General features: G+C 55.5%; 1 protein-coding gene across 2 annotated transcripts; it reads right to left on the bottom strand.

Annotated features, from left to right (window-relative positions):
- Positions 1–1,124: 1,124 nt before the first annotated feature.
- On the bottom strand, positions 1,125–10,524 carry LOC311532317 (uncharacterized protein). Of its 2 annotated transcripts, XM_084650673.1 has the most exons (6): positions 10,327–10,524; positions 8,796–9,508; positions 6,653–8,023; positions 3,618–3,889; positions 3,142–3,253; positions 1,125–2,198 (listed from the first exon to the last, which is right to left on the bottom strand). In XM_084650673.1, the coding sequence occupies exons 2-3, from the start codon at positions 8,863–8,865 to the stop codon at positions 7,143–7,145; spliced, it is 951 nt and encodes a 316-aa protein (XP_084506799.1). In that variant the 5' UTR covers positions 8,866–9,508; positions 10,327–10,524; the 3' UTR covers positions 1,125–2,198; positions 3,142–3,253; positions 3,618–3,889; positions 6,653–7,142. The 2 variants fall into 2 exon arrangements, with proteins under 2 accessions (XP_084506799.1, XP_084506798.1); XM_084650672.1 differs by having other exon boundaries at positions 3,142–3,889.
- Between the last annotated feature and the right edge of the window lie 15,446 nt (positions 10,525–25,970).

Raw genomic sequence — 25,970 nt, 5'->3', positions numbered from 1 at the left:
TTTCATGGCTGTGGAGTGTCATAGGTCTGTGCGGTCCCTAGCAGCAGAGAAACCCCCATGGAAAATTAGATCCGAGTATAGTTTTGCTCTGAGACGTGTCTGTCAATGCTGCACAGCTCAGTGTCCTGTGTGGATCCGCACCACAGCTGCCGAGTTGTCTAAAACAGCGTTGTTCTGCTTTTTACTCTGGTTAGCTCTGCAGAGCCCACGTGCCTTAGGAGAGGAGCTGGGGTCTTGTGTATCATTCACCAAATTCGCACTTGAGAGAACCCACTGGTGACAGTGGGGTGTCCAATGGGGGTTACTAGGCCATTACCCAATGACAACGGGGTACGTACAGGTGGTGTTAGATTGCAGGCACGCAGGAATGGGTATGTTACCTTCAGGAACGTTAAAGTTAAACAGGAAAGCTCCCATTAAGAAGCCCAGGACATTCAGAGCAAAGATTAATCTGTAGAGCTGGTCAGCAAATGGGAACAATGTAGACAAACTTTTTGTTTGTTTTCTTTGAAGTTTTCAGGGGCTTTTGTTGAAAACCTGGAACCCCCAAAATGTTATCAGCTGCTGAAAACCCCAAAATTTGGTTTTTGGCAACCCCCCCAAAAAAGTTTAGGTGCAAATGGATTTTTTTGTACAAAAAGGCCATTTTCTCTCAACAGAAAAATCTTGCAATGGAAAATTTTGGACCAGCTTTTCGTAAACTGAAAGGGTGGAAGTTGATAGTTTGTGTAGCCAAACTATGTTCCTGTCATGGTTCAGGGACGAGCTGCATCTCTCGCAGGGCTTGTCCACAGGGCACGTTAGTGTACAGCAAGCCAGGGTGTGAAGCTTTATTACGCTAACTTGCTGCACATTAACTTACCATGTAGACAAAACTTCAGTCTCTCCGGGGGCTCCCTTTCCAGCGATAAGCTGCTGCATGCACTTCTGTCGAAGTGGAATCTCGCCTTTCACCCCACTTTTACACTGGGTCTCCTGGCCACAGCGCCGCTGTTTCCCTCAGCAGGTCCAGCAGGGTTTGGCCCCTACTGTAGATTCCCCTTGGGAAGCTGCAAGCAGTTGATAAACACAGTGACACCCAACAGCTGCTTCACAGCAAAGTATTATTTATTTATCCCTAGGAACATAGCAAACAGAAAGCAAAGGGGCTTAAATAACAAAAGGTCTTACCCTCCCCCTCCCAACACACACACTGTCTTATTGAAGTTTAGAATTTCCCTCCAGAATTAGATTGGCCCGACTTAGACCTGGGACGTGCTCTTCTGGGGACCCTCTAACAGTCTCTTTCTCTGCAGACCCTGCTTCTCTGTGAACTTCAGGGAGTGTCTCTTTAAAACCAGCCAGGCCCTTTGTTCTGCATCCACCTACTGCCCGACTTCTTCTTGCCACAAGCCAACAGTGTGTTGTGTCCAATTTGGACAGAGACCAAACTTCACAGGTCTTGACCCCTGTACGGTTTGTTATGCATTGGGGTTTGGGGCTGTCTATAGCCGCTGACTTCAGTTCCGGCAGAACAGAGCCACCTAGGACTGAGTTAACAATTTGCATCCATGTGGCAGATGGCATGATTGTAATCAGATAGCCAATTCATGAAAAAAATCCACATATCTCCTCTGTTCTTCATAGTCCCTTAGACCCAACCTCCCTTCTTCCCTTCAGCGCATGGGCAGGTGTGGTTTGCATATAGGCAGACTCTAGCTCTGTCTGTTGGAGGCCCCAGCACAACTGGCCCCAGGCCTGGCTGGCCTCTAGGCACCAATGCAGTGTAAATGTTACATGATAATAATAGCCTGGCTTATGGCATTATAGGGCTTGTTCCTGCAAGGTTCCTGAGTGCCGTTAAGGGCCCTCAGCACTTCCCAGGATTGGGCCCCTAGTGAAGAATGGAGAATAGTTGCCTTCAGTGTGACTGCTTTGCTACAGACCACCAGGAAGAATTCAAAGAGAGCTCAAAGTTTGCCTTTTACTGTTTTCCTGTTTGAATGAGATGCTTGTGGTAAAAGATGTAAAGCTCCCTTTCAGCTGCTGAGGTCTGACCTGAACGAAGGACCCAGCGATGCTACAAGAACGGGGAGTGTTAAGCTGGGGATGTGGTCAGCTAGGCCAGTGTCTGCCCCGCAATCTGGACGCCACCTGCCTCCATCTGCACATTGCAAACCGTATGGAGGCAGACTTCCTTCCCCTGTGCGAGTGTCACACTGTGAACAGAGAGAGAGCGGTGAGCCAGGTTCCCTGAAGAAATGCAAAGTCACACACAGACTCTGGTCAAGGCAGGCAGCCATGCAGCCAGGGCAGTTACTGTGAGTGTGCTGGGAAAGAAAGCACTTGTCCTGGAAACGCCCTCCTCTTTGGCGTGAAATCGGTTCTCTTGGACGCAGGAGGCTGACAGAGCAGCCTGGGCCCAGGCACGGTGCTGTGAGGCTGCTGCTGTGAGCACTTGCCTCCCCTACCTTTGACAACACACCTCAATCGGACCTGCAACATCTTGTGCTATTGCAATCTGAGCCCCGCCATGCAGACCGGTCAATACACCATGACGGTGGCCAGCTGCGCTCCCAGCTACTCCAGCACAGCCCCCACCTGCTCTGCCAATGCACTGCTGTCCTAGGCTGGAGTATCCCCTGCCAGACCAATTCTGCTCCCGCCAAAGCACCTGCCTGCTGCCTGCAGGGCCAAGTCCCTGCTAGCCCGAGGCTGTGGAAGTACAGTAACGTCCCACTGCTCCAGATATCACCATTCGCCAACAGCGCCACCTGGCGCCAGCTGCCCCTTAGTAACCGTCTAGCCAAACCTCCTTAATTCGGGGCAGTGACTATTGTTGTTTGGTTACTTGCTAATTTGAAAACAACCCCCGCTCCCCACCCCCCCCCCAGCAAGTTTCACACATGATAAAGACAGGCAAGAGCACCATATCCCGCCATGCACTCTGCTCCTCTCGGCTGATATATGGATGTTCCACAGTGTTTGTAGCATGAGCTTAGCCCTGCCAGTCCTCACTCCAGCCTCTGCTGGTAAAACTCTGCTACCAAGAGGGAGGGTTGGTGGAGACCAAAAACCGGGTCTGAGAATCATCAGTTTGTGGATAAAGGGCAAGGGATTGTTCTGGTCAACCCTGTACGTCTGCCACACTCTGATACTTACCTGCTGGCCGGATGGGGGCAAGTGGGACCCTGAGTCTGTCACTTCGGAAGCATTTTTGGTGAAGTTATTTCTGGAACACAGTCGTCTTTATGGCAGTACTTGGGGCTCACAACTGGGAGGAAGAGAAAGGGAATTAATACGAATACCTAGCTGTGATATAGCGCTTTTCATCCATAGTGCGCCAGGTGCTTTACGGTGGAGGCCAGTATCCCCTCTCTACAAACAGGGAAACTAAGGCACACAGCAGTGAAGTGACGTGTCCAAAGTCACGCTGCCGGCTAGTTATGGGATTAGAACCCAGCTGTCCTGCAGCTTAGTCCAGGGCCCTATCCACACTGCCCCTGACAGGGCTTAGTGCCTTTGGTAACAGTGGATAGCTGCATGGAATTTAACATATGAAAAGGGGGTTATATGGTGACTTGGGTTCTGTGTTCGTTAGTAGCGAAACTAAGCGGGATGCTCTGATGGTCACTCACGCCGCTTCCCTCCCCGGGTTAGTTGCTGTTTGGCATGGAAGGGGTTCTGCCTTTGTCTGGCACTTGTAAAATTCCCAGAGTGACTGTGTGATCTCGGTTGAGTCATTTTGCCTCTTTGTGCCTCAGTTTCCCGGTCTGGATGCTACCACTCCTGCCAAGGGGCGTGAAGCTTCATTAATGAGTGTTGGTGGAAGCCTTTTGCCCCCTCAGCTGACGGGCGGGCGGCGTCTTGGCTGTGGTGTCTGGCGCACTTCGGCGTTCGCAGCTGGGACCTGAGTGCCAGACAAGGGTGTCAAAGCTGCTTACCAGATTTTTACGTCCCTCTCGCTCAGTGGAGCACGGAGGCCAGACAGCCCTGAGCGAGCTGGGCCCGGCGCTGAGGAGGACACCGGCCCCGTGCCTGGACTAAGACACGGGCTGGGGTTTAGGTCAGTGGGTCTCATCTGGGTCAGCTGAACCTGCTCCGAAGGAAGATGCAGGTAAGAGCTTGAGCTCCATTGTGGCTGGTCCAGTTGTAGCGTGGCCAGGAGCCAAGGCCGGACCTGGGACAGCTGAGTCCAGCCCGTGGGGTGGGGTGGGAACGGATGGGGGGGAGGAGCTGGGTTTGGGGCTGGGGAGGGGCGTTGTGGTGGGGGGGAAGGGCAGAAGCATTTTGGGGTGAGAGCAGGACGGGGGCTGGACTCTGTGGGACAGTGAAGTGGGAGAGGTGGGTTTCGGGACTGGGGAGGAGGCTTGATGGGCTGGGGGGAGGGAGGTAGTGAGGCCGGATGGGGTCCTAGAGGAGGGAGGGATTTGGCCATGGAGGGAGGCCGAGGAGTTTGATTTTGTGGTGGGGAGGAGGAGGGAGGGAGCGTTATGGGCTGAGGTGAATTTTGTGGGGTGGGGGGAGGACAGGCTGGGTGCATCCAGTCCCCACCCACACTCCATTTCTTCCCATCCATGCCCCTGCCCACCACCCACACCTCCTTCCTCCCCTCTCCCTCCCCTCCATCCCCAGCCCCCTGCACGCCCACACCCCCCTTCCTCCCATCCAGGCCCCTGCCCCCGCTCACACCCCCTTTCTCCCATCCCCCTCCCCTCCAACCGCAACCCCTTTCCCCCCATCCAGGCCCCTGTCCCCTTCCCCCTGCTCACACCCCCCTTCCTCCCATCCAGCCCCCTGCTCCCGCCCACACCCCCTTCCTCCCATCCAGCCTTTGCCCCCCACCCACACCACCTTCCTCCCATCCTGCCCCTGCCCACACCCTCCTTCATCCTATGCAGGCCCCTGCCCACACCCCCTTCCTCCCATCCAGCCCCCTGCTCCCGCCCACACCCTCCTTCTTCCCATTCAGCCTTTGCCCCCCACCCACACCCCCATTCCTCCCATCCAGCCCCCTGCCCCCACCTACACCCTCCTTCCTCCTATCCAGCCCCCTGCCCCCATCCCCATCCGCTGCCTCCCATCCAGCCCCAACCCCCACCTACACACTCCTTCCTTCCATCCAGGCCTCTGCCCCCGCCCACACACCCCTTCCTCTTATCCAGCACCCTGCCCACGGCAACACCCCCTTCCTCCCATCTAGCCACCTCCCCTCAGTCCCCACCCCTTTCCTCCCATCCAGCCCTTGCCCCCCACCCACACCCTCTTTCCTCCCACCCAGTCCCCTGCCCTAACCTACACTCTCCTTCCTCCCATCCAGGCTCCTGCCCACCGCCCACCCCCTCCTTCCTCCCACCCAGTCCCCTGCCCCCCACCCCGTTCCTCCCATTCAGCCCCCTTCCCCCACCTACACCCTCCTCCCTCCCATCCAGGTCCCATCCGCCTGCTCCCCTCCCACACCTTCTTCTTCCCAACCAGCCCTGGCCCCTGCCCACACACCCCTTCTCCTTCCCAGTCCCCTGCCCCCCCACCCTTTTCCTCCCATCTCACCTTCCTTCCATCCCCTCCCTCCCATCCACCCCTTACCACACCCCCCTTCCTCCCATCTAGCCCCCCATCCCCACTTCCTTCCTCCTATCTAGCCTCCTCCCCTCAGTTCCCACCCCTTCCTCCCATCCAGGCCCCTGCCCCCCGCCCACACTCCCTTTCTCCCATCCACCCTCCTGCCCCCGCACACCCTCTTCCTCCCATTCATCCCCCTGGCCCCTGCCCACACGCCCTTCCTCCCACCCAGCCCCCTGCCCCTGCCCACACCCCCCTTCCTCCCATCTAGCACTCTGCCCCTACCAACGCCCCCTTCCTCCTATCCAGCCCTTGCCCCCCGCACACCTCCTTTCTCCCATTCAGCCCCCTGCCCCCACCCCGTTCCTCCCACCCAGTCCCCTGCCCACACCTACTTCCTCCCATCCAGCCCTTGCCCCTGCCCCCCCACCCCTTCCTCCCACCTTGTCCCCTGCCCCCCCACCCCTTTCCTCCCATCTAGGCCCCTTACCACACCCCTCTTCCTCCCATCCAGCCTCTTCCCCTGGGTGCCACCCCCTTCCTCCCATCCAGCCCCCTGCTCCCCGACACCCTCTTCCTCCTATCCAATTCTTGCTCCCCACCCACACCTGCTTCCTCCCATTGAGCCCCCTGGTCCCCACCCACACCCCCTTCCTCCCACCCCAGCCCCCTTCCCCTGCCCACACCCCCCTTCCTCCCATCTAGCACTCTGCCCCCCCACATTTCCTCCCATCCAGCACCCTGCCCCCACCGATGCCCCCTTCCTCCTATCCAGCCCTTATTCTCCCACACCTCCTTCCTACCATTCAGCCCCCTGCCCCCCCTTTCCTCCCATCCAGGCTCCTTCCCACATCCCCCTTCCTCCCATCAGCCCCCCATCACCATCCGCTTCTTCCCATCCAGTCCTCTACCCCCCGCCCACACCTGCTTCCTCCCATCCAGCCCTTGCCCCCCGCCCACATCCCCTTCCTCCCATCCAGCCCCCCATCCCCACCCCCCTTCCTCCTATCCAGCCCCTTCCCCGCACCCCCATCCCCACTTGCCCACATCCGCCTTCCTGCCCTCCAGCCCCCTGCCCAGACCATTTAGCTGCCTGCCCCAGCTCACAAACCCCGTAGATGCTCCGGGAACCTAGGGCGTCCCCCCCACAGACGAGAACCCCCGAAGTAAATCACTTAGCCGATGTCTGTGCAAGTGGGGCTTGCTCCAGCTCGGCAGAGGCCCCGGCTCAGCCTTCAGGAGCCGTGCACTCAGCCGCCCCGTGGGTCCGTCTCTGGACTTCTTCTCATCACCTTCCTCCCGTCGATGGGCCGGCGTCTGCGTGCGTCTCTAAGGATGCGGCTCTGCTACCGACCCTCCATCCCCAAAGCGCCCTTCGGCTGGGTCATGCAGGGAGAGGGCTGGCCGACGCCGTCAGTTCTTTCCTCGTCCCCGGTGGCTGGGTCCGGTTCGGCCACGGCCCTGTGGAGGGGTGGGGCCCGGCGTTGCTGTCCTGGGGCTCTGCTGGCAGCCTCACGTGCAGATCGGGCCTGCCTGGCAAGCCGGAGGCCGCGACAGGCGTGCCCCCCCCCCGGCCTGGCTGCAGTCCCCAGCCTGTGTATTCATGGCCGTGCTGGCAGAGTCGTCGCTGGTCTCAGGCGGCTGCTGGGCTCCTCCCCGGCGCGTCCTGGCCAGGCCTGTCTGGCAGCCTTGCGTGGGCGCCGTATCTCGCCCCCGCACGCGCTGCACTCGCGGCCGCGTGGCTGGAGTCCCCGGCCCCCGCGGCACCGGCTCCTCCGGGGCGTCCCTCCCGCCCGGAGCCGCCCCAGCACCCGGTAGTAGACGCGGCAGCTGAAGCCTTCCCGCAGCCCCTGCTTCACGTGCTGGGTCAGGGCCTCCAGGCTGGGGAACACTCGGCAGCAGGCCAGGCACCGCAGGCCCTGCTCGGTGGTGAGGAGCCACTCCGGGGTCGCGCCCTGCGGCGGTTGCGGAGCCTCCTCTGCTGGCCCCCCAGCGCCACCCTCTGGCTCTGGGTCCACGTCCCCCAGCTCGGACTTGGTGTGGGAGCTGCTCAGGTCCGACCCGGCAAAGCTTTCTCCTCCGGTGTAATTGGCCTGAAAGATGCGGGGGCGCTTCCTAATGGCCCCAAAGCCGGCCCCGGTCTCCCAGGCCACCGAGACGCCGTTCACGGCCCTGACCCTCATGTAGAAAAGGGACTGTTCTTCTCCCTCCCCCTCGGCCTCCCTGGCACGGGCCGCGCGCTTTCTCGTCACGCCTGCGCCGGGTGGCTCACGCGGGGGCTGCGCACACAGGCGGTTGGAGGCCGCAGGTGCCATGCCGCGGGCGGATGAGTGGCTGGTGACGGATGTGGCCGTGGAGGTCTGCTCACTTGGGTTCCTGGGGCCGGCAGAGGCAGAGACCCCCTCCTCCGCTGTTTCCCCGGGAACGGGGCTCCCAGCAGAGACCCCCTGACGAGGGGGCGACTCCCCTGATCTCTGCGACTCTGAAAGCAGAATGACAGCCCAACTCCGGCGGCCATCGCCCCCCTGCCGTGAGTCCCCCACCGGCTCCCAGCCCTGTGTCCCAGGCCCAAAGGGGCACCCCGCAGGCAGTGGGAGGGGGTGGGCAAGGGGACGCACTGAGTACGGATATCAGGGGAGCACCCAGTCAGGGGTCTGACATGCTGCCCCCAGGGAAGGGCCAGAGCCCCCTCGCTTGCCACACTGGAAACTAGGCTGGACAGAGCCCTAGACAACGTCCTGTCAGTGCAGATGCTGCCCTGGCCCCAGGGGATGGACACTCTGCCCATTGGTCTGCCCCAGCCCTCACATCTATGACCCTGGCATGGTTACCAGGAGCAGCCTGAGACCTGGCTGTGCCCATCTCCAAGGCCCCTGGCGTAGGCTTGATACTTCAAGGGCCCAGGACTCTGCACTGGCGTTTCTACATGGAAGAGCCATTTTGTGCCCCCAGATATGATCTCTACTCCTTAAATCTCCTCTTCCTGGTGTCTCCTTCACCCCTGGGGGGCTCTGTGTTTCCCCCTTCCTCTTTTCCATTTAACCATTTAGAGGCCTCTCTCTCTCCCCACTTGGGGAATCTGTTTCTTCCACTGTGCCCTGGGGTCTCTGTCTCTCTCCCCTTCCCCCTTTGCGACCCTTACCTCCCTGGGGCAGGCAAAGAGAGAATTCAAGTTCATCCTTGACCTAGGACCCCATGTGCCCTGCCAGCCTCTCCCTCGAGTGTCCTGTGGGCCCAGGGAATGTCCTGCTCACCTGACCCCTCCTGGGCAGCTCCAGGATTCACCTCTGGGGCATCAGCAGGAAGCCCCTGGCTACGCATCATGGTCCTGGCTCTGGGGACTCGGGCCAAGCCTGGTGCCTGTCACAGTCCTCGAAACCTCCTGGATTCTCTGTCCCAGCACCAGCTGGAAGGTCCGGGTCTCTGCTGGGGAAAGGATGGCGGTTTTGGTCCAATTCTCCAACTAAATCTCCAAATCTCACCATGCAGGCAGCAGAGACAGGATCACGATTGACCTGAGCCAAGGGTTTGATCCAAGTGGCACCAGACTGTTGTGATCTAAATAGTCCTGGAATGTTCTGGTCCAAACAGTGCTGTTTGGATCCAAATAGATCAGAAGTTCTGAGCTGGGTGAGGCCGTTGCCAGCTGGGATGATAACGCTTGGTTCCGTGCGACCTGCTCTTGGGTCCCGCCGACCCTCCTCGAGTCCCGTCCAGGGAGGGCCGAGTTAATGACGTCCCAGCCAAACCACTCAGCTGGGTCTATGCTGCACGAGCCACGGGCGGGCCCATCCGGGGTCCGATCAGGGAGGGTGGAGCCATATTAGCCTCTGGCTTTGTGCTGGCACAGACTGAAGAGCAGGCCCATTCATATTACTGTTGATTTGGCCCAGTCAGGACCAGGGCCATTGCTGGGCGCTGCCCACACCACAGTGAGAGACGGTCCCTGACCCGATGAGCTGCCAGTCTAAACAGACAAACAGAAATAGACAGACAGTGAGTCCCAACCCAGCACACTGTAGGCAGCCCAGCCCTAGCACAGAGCTCCTTTGAGATGCCTCCCAAAGCCCCAGTTTTAATTCCCCAAACCACCATGCCCCTCTGCCCACGTGCCCCAGGCAGGCCTCCTTGCTGTGCCACCATTCACCCCACCCCCACAAATAGAGCTGCAAGCTCCACGTGGGAAGGAAGAGATGGGGGCAAGTGTACCTGGTCAGGAGTGTCTAATGGTGGCTCCTGGTTGCTTTTCTTCCTCCCCCTGGAGGCCTCTGAGACCCCCACCAGGATCTAGCTGTCCCCCAAAGAGACACCAAATCAGCAAAGGCCTCTCAAGGCTTAACTCATGCCAAGGCTCGGTGCCGTCTGGTAAAAGGGACACACTCCAGCCAATGCCGTGTAACTGCCAACTGAAGTTGGCAGTTACACGGTCAGAAGTGTGATGTCAGAAGTGTGTTGTCCACCAGTGGGTCCTCACACCCCGATACACCTGTCCCTCCCCCCCTGCACCCCTGAGCTCCTCAGCCCTGGGCACTCTGGCCCACGGACAGCCCCATCACCGGCAGAGGCACCAAGTTCTCCCCAGTCTCTGAGACGTTAATAGTGAATCTTTTCCTCTGGGGAGATTCTCTCCTTGCAGTTCCCATCCAGCCCTGTTGTAAGTCAGAGACCCTCCAAGGCCCCTGCTTAACACTCCTGTGGGGAAGAGCTGTGGGGGGGATCCCAACCCAGCTGCATCTGGTGAAGGGCAGGTCTTCTTCCTGGAGGGGCCTTGCCCCAGGCACTCACCAGGGGGCGCCATTCCAGCTGTGCAGTGCAGCTGTTCCCCCCAAGCCAGGCTGCAGGGAATGGACGTGGTTCTGAGCAGAAAGTGCCGGGGTAAATGCTCTGAGTAAGAAGCTGGTGATGCACATCCCAGGCCTTTTCTTACGGCTAAGTGCTGTAGCATCACAGTCTCAGCCCCATGTGCGGCAGGCCCTTGGGGGCCACCAGCTGCGGCTTTTAGAAATGCTCTGGTGTGTAGTCACTTTCCGGTGTGAAGCTGGGAGACAGCTCCCTCCCGCCAGGCTACTCTGATTGGCTGGGGGGAGTGCTACTCAAACACACAGAATTAACTCTGGCCCTTGGGGGGGGTGTGTGTGTGTGTGTGTTGGGGGGAGAGTTGAACGAATGGTGTGGGGCAGCCTGGGAAATTTGGCTAGAAAACAAAAGCAGCAGCAGGACAGGAGTCCTGAGCTGGGGCAGGGCGGGAGAGCCGGCTGCTGGCAAAAAGGAATTTGTGTAAACTCTCAGCCTTCAGCAGACCGGAGCTGAGACCAGTAGCCGACCCACCACGCTGAGCTCACCCAGCCTGCCAGCACCACCCAGAGCACAGACTGGCTGGGCTGACCCAAGGGGGAGAGGGTTGCATTGGCCCGGGGCAGAGAGTCTGTGTGTGTCGAGCCAGGCTTGCCGGGGAGGGGGTGGGGGACGGGACAGCTGCTTTGCTGTAAGCTGTGCTGTGTAACCTCTACTGGGGGTCCTGGCCTGGGTCTGCTCCGGGTTGCTGTTGTTATGGGTGGTGGTCAACTCTGACCTCCTACAAGGGAGGGTTGGGGTTTGCACAGAGGTGTGTTGCTGGGACCTTTGCTCCAGGCCTGGCAACCCCCACCTGACATACTCAAACAGTTTCCTGATCTTGAACATATTGGTCCAACGTTTCACCCTTGAATTCTATTTGTAAACGGGGGAATAGTCCCACTATTGTGGGGAACTTTCCTGGCTTCTGCACTACCCTGGTGAAGTGGGCTAGTGAAAGGATCTGAGTCCTCGCTCCCACTTCCTTTACCCAGTGGCCTCCCTGCCCTTGAGGACTCCCCTTGCACCCTCCTGTCTGGCAGAGTCCTCTTAACCCCAACAAGGCTGGGACCAGGATTCATGGGGGGCTCGACCCCCAACCCTGCTGTGGTCACCTAGGACAGGGGCTAGGGTGTCCCCACTCGGGGGTACTCTCTCTGCACTGGGCACTTCTCTGACTCCTGATCATTACATACAAGTTAAAGCAAATGCAAGTTATTTAATCAACAATTAATTTTAAAAGAATAAGGAAAAATGGGAAAGGTGAAAGGAAACACATCACCCCGCTCTGTGGCAGGGAACATCACAAACAGCGTCTCTGGAACGTCAGGGCAGTTCACTGTCTGCTCCTTGTGAGTCCCAGGCCTCCTACTCCGGCCCTGGCTGTGCTGCAGGGATGCTGCGGGTCGGACACTCGCTCTGGTGGTGGCCTCACGCTCTCAGGCTCTAAGTGGTAGGACCCTTCTTCCCAGTGTCGCCCCCGCCCTGTCGGGGTTACGATCCAAGCCTGGCCTGCAGAGCCCCTTGGCTGAGACGTCTCCCTGGGCTGGGCCTGCTGCCCAGGGTCCCCCTCGCTCTCCCCAGCTGCTCACCGCACCCAGCTCCGGACAGCTCCAGCCCCAGCCGCACCACTCGGTCTCTGCACGGCTGCTGCTGCTCTGCCTCCAGCTCCCTGGGCAGCTTCTCTGGCCCCTCTGGCTCTGGTCGCTGCAGCTCTGCTCCCAGGGCAAGTCTGCTCTCCCTGGGCTGTGCCTCTGGCTCTGGTCGCTGCAGCTCTGCTCCCAGGACAGGGTCTGCTCTCCCTGGGCTGTGCCTCTGGCTTTGGGGCTGCAGCTCTGCTCCCAGGACAGGTCTGCTCTCCCTGGGCTGTGCCTCTGGCTTTGGGGCTGCAGCTCTGCTCCCAGGACAGGGTCTGCTCTCCCTGGGCTGTGCCTCTGGCTTTGGGGCTGCAGCTCTGCTCCCAGGACAGGGTCTGCTCTCCCTGGGCTGTGCCTCTGGCTTTGGGGCTGCAGCTCTGCTCCCAGGACAGGTCTGCTCTCCCTGGGCTGTGCCTCTGGCTTTGGGGCTGCAGCTCTGCTCCCAGGACAGGTCTGCTCTCCCTGGGCTGTGCCTCTGGCTCTGGGGCTGCAGCTCTGCTCCCAGGACAGGGTCTGCTCTCCCTGGGCTGTGCCTCTGGCTTTGGGGCTGCAGCTCTGCTCCCAGGACAGGGTCTGCTCTCCCTGCGCTGTGCCTCTGGCTTTGGGGCTGCAGCTCTGCTCCCAGGACAGGGTCTGCTCTCCCTGGGCTGTGCCTCTGGCTCTGGTCGCTGCAGCTCTGCTCCCAGGACAGGGTCTGCTCTCCCTGGGCTGTGCCTCTGGCTTTGGGGCTGCAGCTCTGCTCCCAGGACAGGGTCTGCTCTCCCTGGGCTGTGCCTCTGGCTTTGGGGCTGCAGCTCTGCTCCCAGGACAGGGTCTGCTCTCCCTGGGCTGTGCCTCTGGCTTTGGGGCTGCAGCTCTGCTCCCAGGACAGGGTCTGCTCTCCCTGGGCTGCTTTTCTGGTCCCTCTGGATCTGGCCCAACTCTGCTCCTCAGCTCAGGCCCCTGCTTTCTCCTTAGCTCAGCCCCACTCTGTCTGACCCAGGCAAATCCAGCTTACACGGAGGAGGATGGGACCTCCCTGGCCTCCTGACTCCCTGATTAGCCTGCCCGCCCTGTCATTCAGGCTGACCTGGAGCATTGGCCTCTCCCCATTGTTCCTGGGGGCTGTCAGTCTCAGGGTCCTGGTTTCCCATAGACTCTTCCCCTTTTACTACTGGGAGCTAGCAACTAAAACACCCCCTCTGAATGTTAGTAAGGGGGCAACAGTCCCCCCTGTCATAAATATAAAGGGAAGGGTAAACCCCTTTGAAATCTCTCCTGGCCAGGGGAAAGCTCCTCTCACCTGTAAAGGGTTAAGAAGCTAAAGGTAACCTCGCTGGCACCTGACCAAAATGACCAATGAGGAGACAAGATACTTTCAAAAGCTGAGAGGAGGGAGAGAAACAAAGGGTCTGGTCTGTCTGTATGCTGGTTTCTGCCGGGGATAGACCAGGAATGGAGTCTTAGAACTTTTTGTAAGTAATCTAGCTAGGTATGTGTTAGATTATGATTTCTTTAAATGGCTGAGAAAAGAATTGTGCTGAATAGAATAACTATTTCTGTCTATCTTTTTTGTAACTTAAGGTTTTGCCTAGAGGGGTTCTCTATGTTTTTGAATCTAATTACCCTGTAAGGTATCTACCATCCTGATTTTACAGGGGGGATTTCTTTACTTCTATTTTTATTAAAAGTCTTCTTGTAAGAAAACTGAATGCTTTTTCATTGTTCTCAGATCCAAGGGTTTGGGTCTGTGGTCACCTATGCAAATTGGTGAGGCTTTTTATCCAACATTTCCCAGGAAAGGGAGGGTGCAAGTGTTGGGAGGATTGTTCATTGTTTTTAAGATCCAAGGGTCTGGGTCTGTAGTCACCTAGGCAAATTGGTGAGGCTTTTTACCAAACCTTGTCCAGGAAGTGGGGTGCAGGGTTTTGGGAAGTATTTTGGGGGGGAAAGACGCGTCCAAACAGCTCTTCCCCAGTAACCAGTATTAGTTTGGTGGTGGTAGTGGCCAATCCAAGGACAAAGGGTGGAATATTTTGTACCTTGGGGAAGTTTTGACCTAAGCTGGTAAAGATAAGCTTAGGAGGTTTTTCATGCAGGTCCCCACATCTGTACCCTAGAGTTCAGAGTGGGGGAGGAAACTTGACACCCCCTTACATATTGCAAGACATTCCTTTTCCACTGGGCATTTCCTTGTTTTGTTGGCAACAGCGACCTTGGTGTGAAAGCTACCATCTCTCCCTGTTGCAGAAGCGAGACCCCAGGCCCCATTCCGCTGTCAGGCTGTCTCTCCATTCACATCCTAGTATTTCAGGGCAGGATAGTTGGTCACCGGCTCCTTGATACGTTGCAGGCTGCATCATGCTGAAGCACCCATGTCCAGCCTGCAGCTTTGTCCCGCAGTCGTCTCAGGGGCTCACATACATCTCAGAGGCTTGGGAGTAATTTTGACAGATCAATAAAAATCCTAGTTCTCTCTGAACTGAGTGAATATCTTCAGGCGTTGGCGTACACCAGGCGCATTTGCAGCGGAAAGGTTCCAGCTTGCGCGTGGCAGGTGGAGGGTTCTGCTCCTTGCCAATTCCTGCATCTGTTGTGAAAATCAAAGGTGTCTTTTAAACCCATCAGCTGATGTGTCCTGCCAGATTTCTAGATGCCTCTGAGCAGTGTCCTCATCCTGACAAAGCAGATGCCATGTGTGTCTGTCTGGTAGATTTCTGTGCATGGGTGGCGGGTATAAGCTGGTGGGGGCTCAGCTCGGATCAGTGGACTGGAGGTTGGGGTTTGGGGCAGCTGGTGCAGGGTGGCCAGGGCCAGCTGGTGGACAGGGGCAGCTGGAGTGCTTCGGCCAGGGCTTCTCTGGTCGCACTGGTGAGGAGTGGGGTCTCAGTGCTCTGGTGGGTGAGGTGGGCTAGAAGAGGCAGGGTGGAGTGGGGCCTCAGGCGGAAGGGGTGGGACTGGGGGCCTAGCATCCCTGAAGGGGAGGTTCACACGCCACCCATGCTTGTCTGTCTTGCTCCCAGGGTTTCACTCTGTGATGTCATCTTTGGGGTGGGGTTTGTCCGCACTTCACTCTGGGAGGCTCGGGTGCCTGGCCCCCGTCAGGCATTGTACAAACAGTCCACGGAGCAGAGCCAGCCCGGCTGCAGCTGCCCCGGGTGGCAGTGGAAAGCGCTCAGTGAGCTCTGGCAGTGACGGTCGCCGCGGGGGAGCTTCCTGTGGGATTTGAGTGTATTTTCATGATTTACATACATGACGCTCTCATCTCAGCACGGGGATCTGAGACGTCCCTCATCTCTCTTGGTTTGGTGACAGGCCCTTCCCGTCGGGCACAGCCCTGTGGGACAGAGGAGAAGTGTCGCTTTCTTCTAATGCTGAACAAGGGACTTTATTAGAGTGAGGGGAGAAGGATTAACCCTACAGCTGCTCTGTTTCTTCCCAGCGACCCCCCCCCCCCGCATACCTGGCACCCTGCCATAGATTTAAAGAGACAGTACGCCTATTCTTCCACTTTCCCCCATCTTGTCTGCATCAATCATCTTTAACAAGAGCTGATATCTGACAACAAATTATTGAGTCAAGTGAGTCACTGGCTTCCCCACTCGTCCCGAGCAGCTCAATGCCAGCGACGGCACAGGGCAATGGGCACAGGAATCTGCAGCCTCCCCCATGTGCTCGTCTGCCCCCCTGCTCTGCTCCTGGAGTCCTGCAGGTTTTCCTGATATTTAACCTCCATTTTCCCTGTTTCAGTCCCGGGACTCTGTTCCTGTGCTCGCTGGTGTGGTGTTTAGATGCTGCTTGTAATTATTAGAGCTGGGAGCTCTGGCTGTCGGGAGTCTGAAAGGACAGGAAACAGGAAAGGGGGGGGAAGTTGAGGAGGGGAGTGAGAGCTACCGAGGGTGCAGCAGCAGCTTGGTAAAGCGGTTTCCACTTTAAAAATAAAGTCCTGTTGAAGTTTGTTAGTACCTTGCCTGGTTGCTACAAAAGTTGGCCAGGAGGCAGGATCAGCCCCTGTCCTTTTCACAATACCTCCCTGCAGAACTGCAGATGGCTGCAATTCCCCTGGCCTGCAATTCCCCTGGGCTCTCTGCTGCAGACCGGCCACATCCTGGCCTTGTCCTTTCCTGAGAGGTTTTAGGCTGTTCTCTAACGCTCACCAACCCTATGTCCTTCCCAAAGTGCAGGGCTCAGCGCTGAATGCAGGCTTCCCGCAAGGCCCAGACAGCCTCTGCCTGCAATGTGCCTTCCCCCAAGAAGTGCTCAGACTTCAGAAGGACCATGCCCCACAGCCTGTCCCTCCTCTGTGGACTCCCCACTGCTGGCTGGTCACGGTGACACTTTGTCTGCAGCTCTGAATGCTGCTCCTCATGGCCAAACCGCCCCAGCAAGGGGCATGTGCAGTAACAGTGGTGATCTCCGCGCTGCTCCGGGATGGCACCAGTTGGGGGTCGCCCCGGGTGTCATGAGGGAAGCAGTGTGATCTGGACGTGCTGTGTGAGCTCCACGGGGCAGGGGCAAGGCTCATGGTGGTTGTGTGGTTTGCTTGATGTGGCAGCTCACAGGGGGAGTGGACCAGTAACGGGAAAGTCCCCAGCACCGGAGGCCCCCACACTCTGCCGGCTCGGAACCCCCTCCCACTCCGAGGAGGCCCTGCTGGAGGAGACAACCTTGGGTGGGAGGTCCAAGGGTCCAGGATGATCTTGTGTCCCAGCTATTCCCCAGAGACCAGGAGGCCCAGGGAGGGCTTGGGCAGCCAGGTGCAAGCTGGGCCCAGGAACTCAGGAGTGCAAACGCCCCCTCTCGGCTTCTGCACTGAATTCAGCCCCAACTCACTGCACTGAGTATGTGGCTGATACATGGCGGGTAAATACCAACAGGAGCAGCACGCAGCCCAGGCTGCTGCTCCTCATGCAACCCCCCGCCCTGGGGCAGGGGGAGGAGGTAGCTAGGGCAACATGTGCAGATTGGTGTAACCAGCACCCCTAATTATCATAGAATATCAGGGTTGGAAGGGACCTCAGGAGGTCATCTAGTCCAACCCCCTGCTCAAAAGCAGGACCCATACCCAATTAAATCATCCCAGCCAGGGCTTTGTCAAGCCTGACCTTAAAAATATCTAAGGAAGGAGATTCCACCACCTCCCTAGGCAACGCATTCCAGTGTTTCACCACCCTCCTAGTGAAAAAGTTTTTCCTAATATCCAACCTGAACCTCCCCCACTGCAACTTGAGACCATTACTCCTCGTTCTGTCCTCTTCCACAACTGAGAATAGTCTAGAACCATCCTCTCTGGAACTACCTCTCAGGTAGTTGAAAGCAGCTATCAAATCCCCCCTCATTCTTCTTTTCTGCAGATTAAACTAATTGGATTGCACTGCTTTGGGGTGAGGCCCAAACCCCATCTCGGTGGGTCCCTGTCCCATCGCTGCAGTGCTCCGCCCAGCCACCTGGCAGTGCTGCTGCCATTCGTTGTAAATACACGGGAACTTTGCCCTGCACTAGTGGCTCACCTGGGCTCACATCCCATGGGGACAGCGAGTGAGTGATGCAGTGTCAGGCAATGAGATGACACAGAGTTGTGAGATGAAATGATGCAGAGTTGGGCTATGATGCAGTGTTGGGCGATGGGCAATGATGCAGCGCTGGGTGATGCGATGATGCAGCGCTGGGTGATGAGATGACGCAGCGCTGGGAGATGATGCAGCGCTGGGAGATGACGCAGTGTTGGTCAATGAAATGATGCAGTGTTGGGCGATGATGCAATGTTGGGTGATGAGATGACGCAGTGTTGGGAGATGACGCAGTGTTGGGCGATGAAATGACACAGTGTTGGATGCTGATGCAGTGTTGGGCAATGATGCAGTGTTGGGTGATGAGATGATGCAGTGTTGGGAGATGACGCAGTGTTGGGCGATGAAATGATGCAGTGTTGGATGCTGATGCAGTGTTGGGCGATGATGCAATGTTGTGTTATGAGATGACACAGTATTGGGCAATGAAATGATGCAATGTTGGGTGATGAGATGACACAGTGTTGGGTGATGAGATGACGCAGTGTTGGGAGATGACGCAGTGTTGGGCAATGATGCAGTGTTGGGTGATGAGATGACGCAGTGTTGGGAGATGATGCAGTGTTGGGCGATGACGCAGTTTTGTGTGATGAGATGACGCTGTGCTGGGAGATGACTCAGTGTTGCCAATTGTCGCCACTTCATTGTGTGTCTTGTGATTTTTGGTCCAGTTATTAAAGCCCCAGCGGCTAGAATGAAGTGACTGCCTGAGACCCTCGGCTTTCCCTGACAAAGTTTCCAGCCTCGAGAACATGAGCTGATTGTGTCCAAAAATGCCCAGAAATCAGCAGGCAAAGAAAAAGAACCCAACTGTGGAAGAGCCTCCTCACCAGTGGTGCACCCGTTCTTGGCTGGGAGTGGCATAGCTATCTTTTCTCCCTTGGGGCCCTCGGCCAACAGCCACTCTTGTCCTGCAGTGATCTGTCTCTTCCTGTGTCTCAGCTCTTTGGCCAGGTCACTTTTACTCCTGCCCCATGCAGGGTAACTGAGTCCAACACACCCGTAGTCTGGCAGGACCACGCTGGAGCTCTGGCCCTGCTTCAGGCTTTGTGGGCCTTCCAGTCCTTGGCTCAGGGGTTCTCATGCCTCCATCATAGGTGGGCTGGTAAGGGGACTCTGCCCAGTGGCCCCATATGAAGCAGAACTGGGCTTTCCTTCTTTTAAACCTTCCCTACAGACTTGACACCTTGCACAGGCGTAATGGGGTGGGGCTGATAGGGGGACAGGCTTTCATTGACCCCCTACTGCTCAGGGTGGCATCTCTACACACCCTCACATCAACATTTATAAATTAAAAAGATCTCAGTGTTTATAGGGTAATCTCATGATGCTGGGGGGCTGGCTCCTGAGTTTGGAACGCTGGGGGCTGGCCGCCCTGATCTCGACACCCGCTCTGACCACAGTCACAAGCAAAGGAGTTCTGAGTCACAGCAGCAGTTGGAAGGGAGACTCCCGCACAAGTGCATCTGCTGCCAGGATGTCAGTGGGTCAGAGAAGAGGGAGGGAAATGAATCATGGCTCCAGTAAGGGTGGGGAACTCCCCTGACAGAAGAGAGTTAAGATCTAGGACTGTTTTGTCTGGAAAGGAGAAGCGTCAGGGGATGGCTGGGTACAAACTGCTGCAGGGTAGGTGCAGTGGTGGCCAATTTCCCCTTTCCCACACTATGAGAACAAGAGGGGCCCCAAGGACATTAAAAGGCAACTTATTTAAACCAGACAAGAGGAAGCACTTTGGTATACAACATAGAACAAACCTGTGGAACTCACTGCTGCAGGCAATTATTGAGGCAAAGGGCCTGATAGTTCTCAAAAAAGGATTAAGGGGGAGATTCTCCCCCCTGCCACGTAGCCGCTTCCCATTGCATGAGAGAGCTGGAGCGGTGTGAAGGGGGCTCTAAAAGCCCCACATCCAGCCGGAGCCAATTCCTCCTACAAAGGCACAGGGGCAGCCAACACTCGTTGCACGCCTGTAGGGGGTATGCTGGGGGAGGGGTTGGGGTGGGACGGGCATGTCATGGGTCAGATTCTGAGCAGTGACCCATAGGGCACGCCAGGAGGCTGCTGTAACTTAGCCAGGCTCCCAGGGCTGGCTGTTACATCAAGGGCAACTCCAGCCTGTGAAGCAGCTGAGGCTGGGGAGGGTGCAAAGGTGACTTAAAGCCCCCCTCCCCCCCTCCCCATCCCCTGGGCTGTGAGCTCTGTGCTGCATCTCTTAGCCCACCCCCCTGTGTGTTGAACTGAATGAAAACACAATAGCCCGAGTAACACTCCTGGGGCTGTCGGCCCCTGTGCGTTTCTGGATCAGTGGATGCAAGACAAGCAGGATTAATCTCTTCCAAACACTGGAATGCGTTACCTAGGGAGGTGGTGGAATCTCCTTCCTTAGAGGTTTTTAAGGTCAGGCTTGACAAAGCCCTGGCTGGGATGATTTAACTGGGAATTGGTCCTGCTTTGAGCAGGGGGTTGGACTAGATGACCTTCTGGGGTCCCTTCCAACCCTGATATTCTATGATTCTGCATCTGGGCTAGTATCAGCGAGGTCTATACCAGGGGGTTATGGGCCTATCTGGGCCCTTTGTCTATTCCAGTACAGCAGGAGCTGGAGAGGGAGCCCTGCGATGTGGGTGAATTCCCTGCTCTGCCAGTGCCTCCCTGTGTGACCTTGGGCCAGTCCCTTAGTCTCTCTGGGCCTCAGGTCCCTGCTGTGAAACAGCATTAACAACACGTCCTTTTCCCTTACTCCTTGTCTGACCACTTAGAGTGAAGCTCTCCAGAGCAGGGGCTGCCTCTCCCCATGTGTCAGGCTTGACAAAGCCCTGCCTGGGATGATTTAGTTGGGCATTGGTCCTGCTTTGAGTGGGGTGGGACTAGACGACCTCCTGAGGTCCCTTCCAACCCTGATAGTCTATGATTCTATGTGCAGCACCTGGCACAACGAGGCCCCGATCTCCCCTGGGGCCTGCAGCTGTCTCTGGAGTCTGAGGAGGGATAATAGTGGGCTGGTGAGACCACTAGCCTGCGGTGCTGTCGGAGAAGGCAGCATGAGCCAGTGGGGTGTTGTGTATAGCAGGAGCTGGGATGCCAGACTAGCCGCAGAGCAGATCTGTGCTGATCCGGCAAACCTGCCCTCCTAGGAATGAGGAAATATGACGCTGCTAGGCCTGATGCTCTGGGAGAGCCCGCTCTAACCCCAGTCGAGTCAGTGGCAAGACGCCCACTGACGTCCCTGGGAACTGGCCGGGGACTTTATAATCTGAGCGCTCTGGGGCAGGGGCTGTGTCTGGCAGAGGGCTGTGCTCATTTCCAGCCTTGTGTGCACATATGTAACAATACTCCCCATCCTTCGCTGGCCTCGCTGTGGTGTGTACTGCAGGGTCTCTGAGCAGCAGTAGGGACTGGCCGTATGTGCTGGGATGCTGAGCTCCAGATGGAGCAGCAGCCCCCGTTCCTGTAACCGTATAGACTATCCGCGCAACCTCTTATCTCCGTCTGTGGGCCCCATCACCACAGCAATTCTCTGTCATTAATGAATTTCCCCCTTCCTGAAGCATGGCTGTGCCATTATCTCCACTTTACAGATGGGAAACTGAGGCACAGAGCAGCTGAGGGTATGTCTACTCTGCAGTTAGACACCTGTGACTGGCCCCTGCCGGCTGACTTGGGCTCACGGGGCTCAGGCTAAGGGGCTGTTTAACTGCAGTGTAGACATGTGGGGCTAGGACCCCGCAATTAAACCCAAGCCCCACGAGCCCACGTCAGCTGGCAGGGGCCAACTGTGCATATTGGTTTGCAGAGTTGTCATGTCCTATGTGACTTGCCTAAGGTCACCTGCGGTAGAGAGAGTGAATCAGCCAGCTCCTTCTCTTCCCCCCCTCGCACCCGAGGGGATGGGGATGGGAGAGTCTCACTGCGGTGTCTTTTCTGTTTGTGGGTTTCCAAGATCAAAGGAGCGATTCTGCTCTCAGATGCTCTCTTGCGGTTAGTTTGAGCGATCAGAAACGTACCACATCCTGCCTGTGTGGCCCTCCTACCCCACGCCCCCCGGGAGATGCACACAGGAGCCCAGAGCTGCTCTCTGGCTGTCATGTCTTGATCTGGGGGTTCTTCACCTACCCCCGTCTCCCCCTTCTCCCACCCCATTTCTGCACCATGCAGAACTATCGAGACCTTTGTGCTTCTTCTCCCTGCTGGCCCCAGACCAAGGAGGCCAGGCATGCCTCGGCCCATCACACCAGAAATTAAACCATGTGAGGGGAACTGGCTTTAAGGGCAGTTCCTGTTAGCAAGGTGCTGCAGTATAGTCTGTCTAGCCAGTGCAGATCAGCCACAAGTGTTGTGGTGAAAAACAAGGCCTAGGCCAGCTCTCTATGTGGCCCGGAACATGGCCTTAAACAGGGCAGAATACATTGTAATGGAATTCTTGGGGTAAGGACTAGAGCTGAGAGAAATCTGAATTTCTGTCCCATGGGCAATCCCAATATTTGACCTTTGTTCCTGTTCCAGATCAGGACGAAAATCAAAATATCGAAATTATTCATGGAACAAAAAGCCCCAAAGCACTCCTATCAGGAAATGTTGACACGTGTCACTTTGGGGCAGGTCGATACAAAACTGCATCTGCTCCAGTTGCCACCATACCTCATAGGCGTCGTAATTTGGGTGCCTCATTCCCTCATTCTTCCCTATGGGCTCAGCTCCCTGGCTGGACTACATCTCCCTTGATGCACTGCAGTCATATGACTCCCATGATGCCCCACGTGTCTCAGGCTGGACACTGATTGGCAGCCATCCCCAGAGAACGCCCAGCATGCTGTTTGACCAGGGAAGCTCGAGGACTTTCAGGCAGGGAGTGACAGTGGTGGAAGCACAAACGTGGGGCGTTTGCCTCCATCTCTAGCGATCTGGGTTCTGCAGCACTCTCGTGGCTACCCCACAGGCACCTCCTGCACTGCATGCATCTAGCAGCTGCCCTGACGTCTCCTAGCTCCAGTGACATGAGCAACCCACTCGAGTTTCACTCTTGTAGTTTCTACCATGGACGTGAAACCCCGATACCTGGCTGGGTGAAGGTTTTTACACTGAGTAAAAGAGAACAATGGTGTGAAGGGGAAAAGGGCAAGTGCGATCTCTCTATTTTATCATTTGAGGCCCCATCGAAGATGTGGGTCCTGTTCATAGATTTTCAGGCCAGGAGAGACCATTCTATCATCTAGTCTGACCCATCTGCATAACCCAGGCCAGAGAACTGCCCCCAGATAATTTCTAGAGCAGATCTTTTAGAAAAAAAACGCCCATCTTTATTTAAAAATGGTCAGGGATGGGGTATCCAACACAATTCTTGGTAAACTGTTCCCATGGTTAATTATTCTAACTGTGGCCAAAGGACGAATACAATCCTTGGGTGTATAAAGAGTGGAATCTTGAATAGGATCAGAGAGGTTATTTTATCTCTTTATTTGGCACTGGTGCAACTGCCATTGGAATCCTGTTTCCAGTTCTGGTGTCCACAATTCAAGAAGGATGTTGATAAATTGCAGAGAGTTCAAATGAGAGCTACAAGAATGATTAAAGGACTCGAAAACATGCCGTATCATGAGAGACTCAAGGAGTGACTTAATCCCAGCCTGTAAGTACCTACACGGGGAATAAATATTTACTAATGGGTTCTTCAGTCTATCAGAGAAAGGTAAATGGCTGGAAGTTGAAGTGTCTCCTTGGGAGCTAATGTTCAGCTGATTATTCATCCCCCTCCCCTGTCTGTTTCAGAGTCCCTGCTTCCCAGGATAGAGTACCCCATCCTGTAAGTCTGGCCGACATTCATTGTTCCTAGATAGACACATTTACCTTTAACCGTATTAAAACTCATACTGTTTGCTTGTGCCCAGTTTACCAAATGATCCAGATCGCTCAAATCAGTGACCTGTCCTCTCGGACACCCCCTCAATTTTTGTGTCCTCTGCAGACGTTATTCGTGATGATTTCATGTTTTCTTCCAGCTTATTAATAAAGACTGTTAAATAGCACAGGGCCAAGCACCGATTTCTGTGGAACTCCACTAGAAACACACCTGTACAATCCCCCATTTACAATTTCATTTTGAGACCTATCAGTGAGCCAGTGGTTTTAATCAAAATTTCACATGGTACCAAGTCTAACTCCTTCCAGAAGTCTAAGTATGTTACATCAACACTATTACCTTTAGCAACCAAACTTGTCATCTCATAAAAATAAAAGATATCAAGGTAGTTTGACAGGCTCTATTTCCCATAAACCCATGTTGATTGGTATTAATTATATTGCCCTGCTTTAATTCTTTAGTAATTGAGTCCCATATCAGCTGCTCCGTTATCTTGCCTGGGATCGATGTCAGACTGACAGGCCTATAATTACCTGGGTCAGCCTGTTAACTCTTCTTAAATATTGGCCCCACATTAGCTTTCTTCAGCCATTGGATCTCATTCTGCCTTGGTCTGCTAGACTAAAAAGTTCCCCCCCGGTAGGATCAGGTACCTTCTTCCTGTGTAGGTACTTACAGACCACGATCAAGTGGCCGCTTAACCCTCTCTTCGGTGAGCTAAATAGATCCCTCGAGTCCCTGGCCGAAGGGAGGGGATCTGAGGGGTTTCGGGAGCACCCGTAACTGTGTTGCACACAGGCACTTAGACAAGGAGAGCGGAGTGGAAGAGATGGGAGAAGAGGGAATGGGAAAGGAAGGGATAAAATAAGAGGGCGAGAAGTATAGGGAAGGGGAGAGAGGCTGCCCATTCCTGACTTGTGCTGGGAACACCTCTCGGGGGGGTGGGGTTGACAGGGACTGTGATGGGTGCTCAAGGCCACTGATCCTGTGTTATCTGAAAGAGCTGAGCCAAGCGCCATCCCGGCCGTGTGCAGGCAGAGCTCCCCAGAGCAGCCAGTTGTCTAGCCAGCAGGATGGAGGCCATAGCTCAGCTGCAGTTCAGCTCACCTGGGCCCAGCTGCGGCCCCCAGCAGACAGCGCAAAGCACAGCTGGATTCAGCCACAGGCCGCGGCCCCCAGCAGACAGCGTGGCACTGAGAGCAGTGGGGTGCGCTCCAGTGGGAGCAGAGGAATTCACAGCGACCGTCTACATCAGCTCAGCGACTCTGCTGAGGCCTCCCTGTCCGAGCCGTTGCCATCATTATAGCAGGGCAGGAGGTTGAGCCCCAGCTGTCTACGAAACCGGCCCCCTGATTTTCCTGGACCCTTGGAACCACGGACTGTGAGTGAGGAAGTTGGGGGAGCCCTGCACTGAGAGTGGGAGGTGGAAAACTGCACCAGCCCTTCAGGGTCCAATTGTCTGGGACTGTGACTTGTGCACTGTGATGTAACTGGGGGTGCAAGGTGTTAAAGTGTAACTCTTTGACTCAGGTCAGCCTGGCCTTTCCCTTTTCTCTGCCCCCCACCCCCTCCGTAAAGTTTGTTTGTTTAAACCTCTGTGCTTGCAAGTGGGTATGGATTTGCCTAACAAAGGCACCCAGCGTGGTTATAGGTTCCCAGATTATGGGGTGGGGTCCTGGGCCGAAAAATGAAGAAATTGTAGAGAATCCCCTAAAATAAGGCGCAATTGGCAGGAGGTTGCATTTTGCACTCTGCATTGGATACGTGGCTTCCCATGGGAGGCTCTTTGTGACCGAATGCACCCTTGTATTCAGACCTGACCCATGATTGTGGTAATCTTTGTACAAAACATGGCTCATGAGGTATCATTTGAAAACTAATAACTAGGGCTGCCAATTAATTGCAGTTAACTCACGCAATTAACTCAAAACTATTAATGGAGATTGAAAAAATTAATCGCAGTTTTAATCGCACAGTTAAACAATAGAAACCAATTGAAATTTATTAAATATTTTGGATGTTTTACTACATTTTCAAATATATTGATTTCAATTACAACACAGGATACAAAGGGTAAAGTACTCACTTTATATTATTTTTATTACAAATATTTGCACTGTAAAAATGATAAACAAAAGAAATAGTATTTTTCAATTCACCTCATACAAGTAGTGTAGTGCGATCTTTTTATTGTGAAAGCAAAACTTACAAATGTAGATTTTTTTGTTACCTAACTGCACTAAAAAACAAAACAATGTAAAACTTTAGAGCCTACAAGTCCACTCAGTCCTACTTCTTGTTCAGCCAATCGCTAAGAGAAACAAGTTCTTTACATTTACATGAGATAATGCTGTCTCTTTCTTATTTACAATGTCATCTGAAAGTAAGAACAGATGTTTGCATGCCACTTTTGTAGCCAGCATTGCAAGGTATTTACGTGCCAGATATGCTAAACATTCATATGCCCCTTCATGCTTTGGCCACCATTCCAAAGGACATGCTTTGGAAGAACACTTTCACTGCAGATTTGACAAAACGCAAAGAACGTACAAA

The sequence above is a fragment of the Lepidochelys olivacea genome, assembly GCF_965140295.1.
Source record: "Lepidochelys olivacea isolate rLepOli2 genome assembly, chromosome: 17".
Lineage (NCBI taxonomy): Eukaryota > Metazoa > Chordata > Testudines > Cheloniidae > Lepidochelys > Lepidochelys olivacea.
The sequence above is the reverse complement of the archived record's forward strand: the minus strand, read 5'-3'. Positions and strand labels throughout refer to the sequence as shown.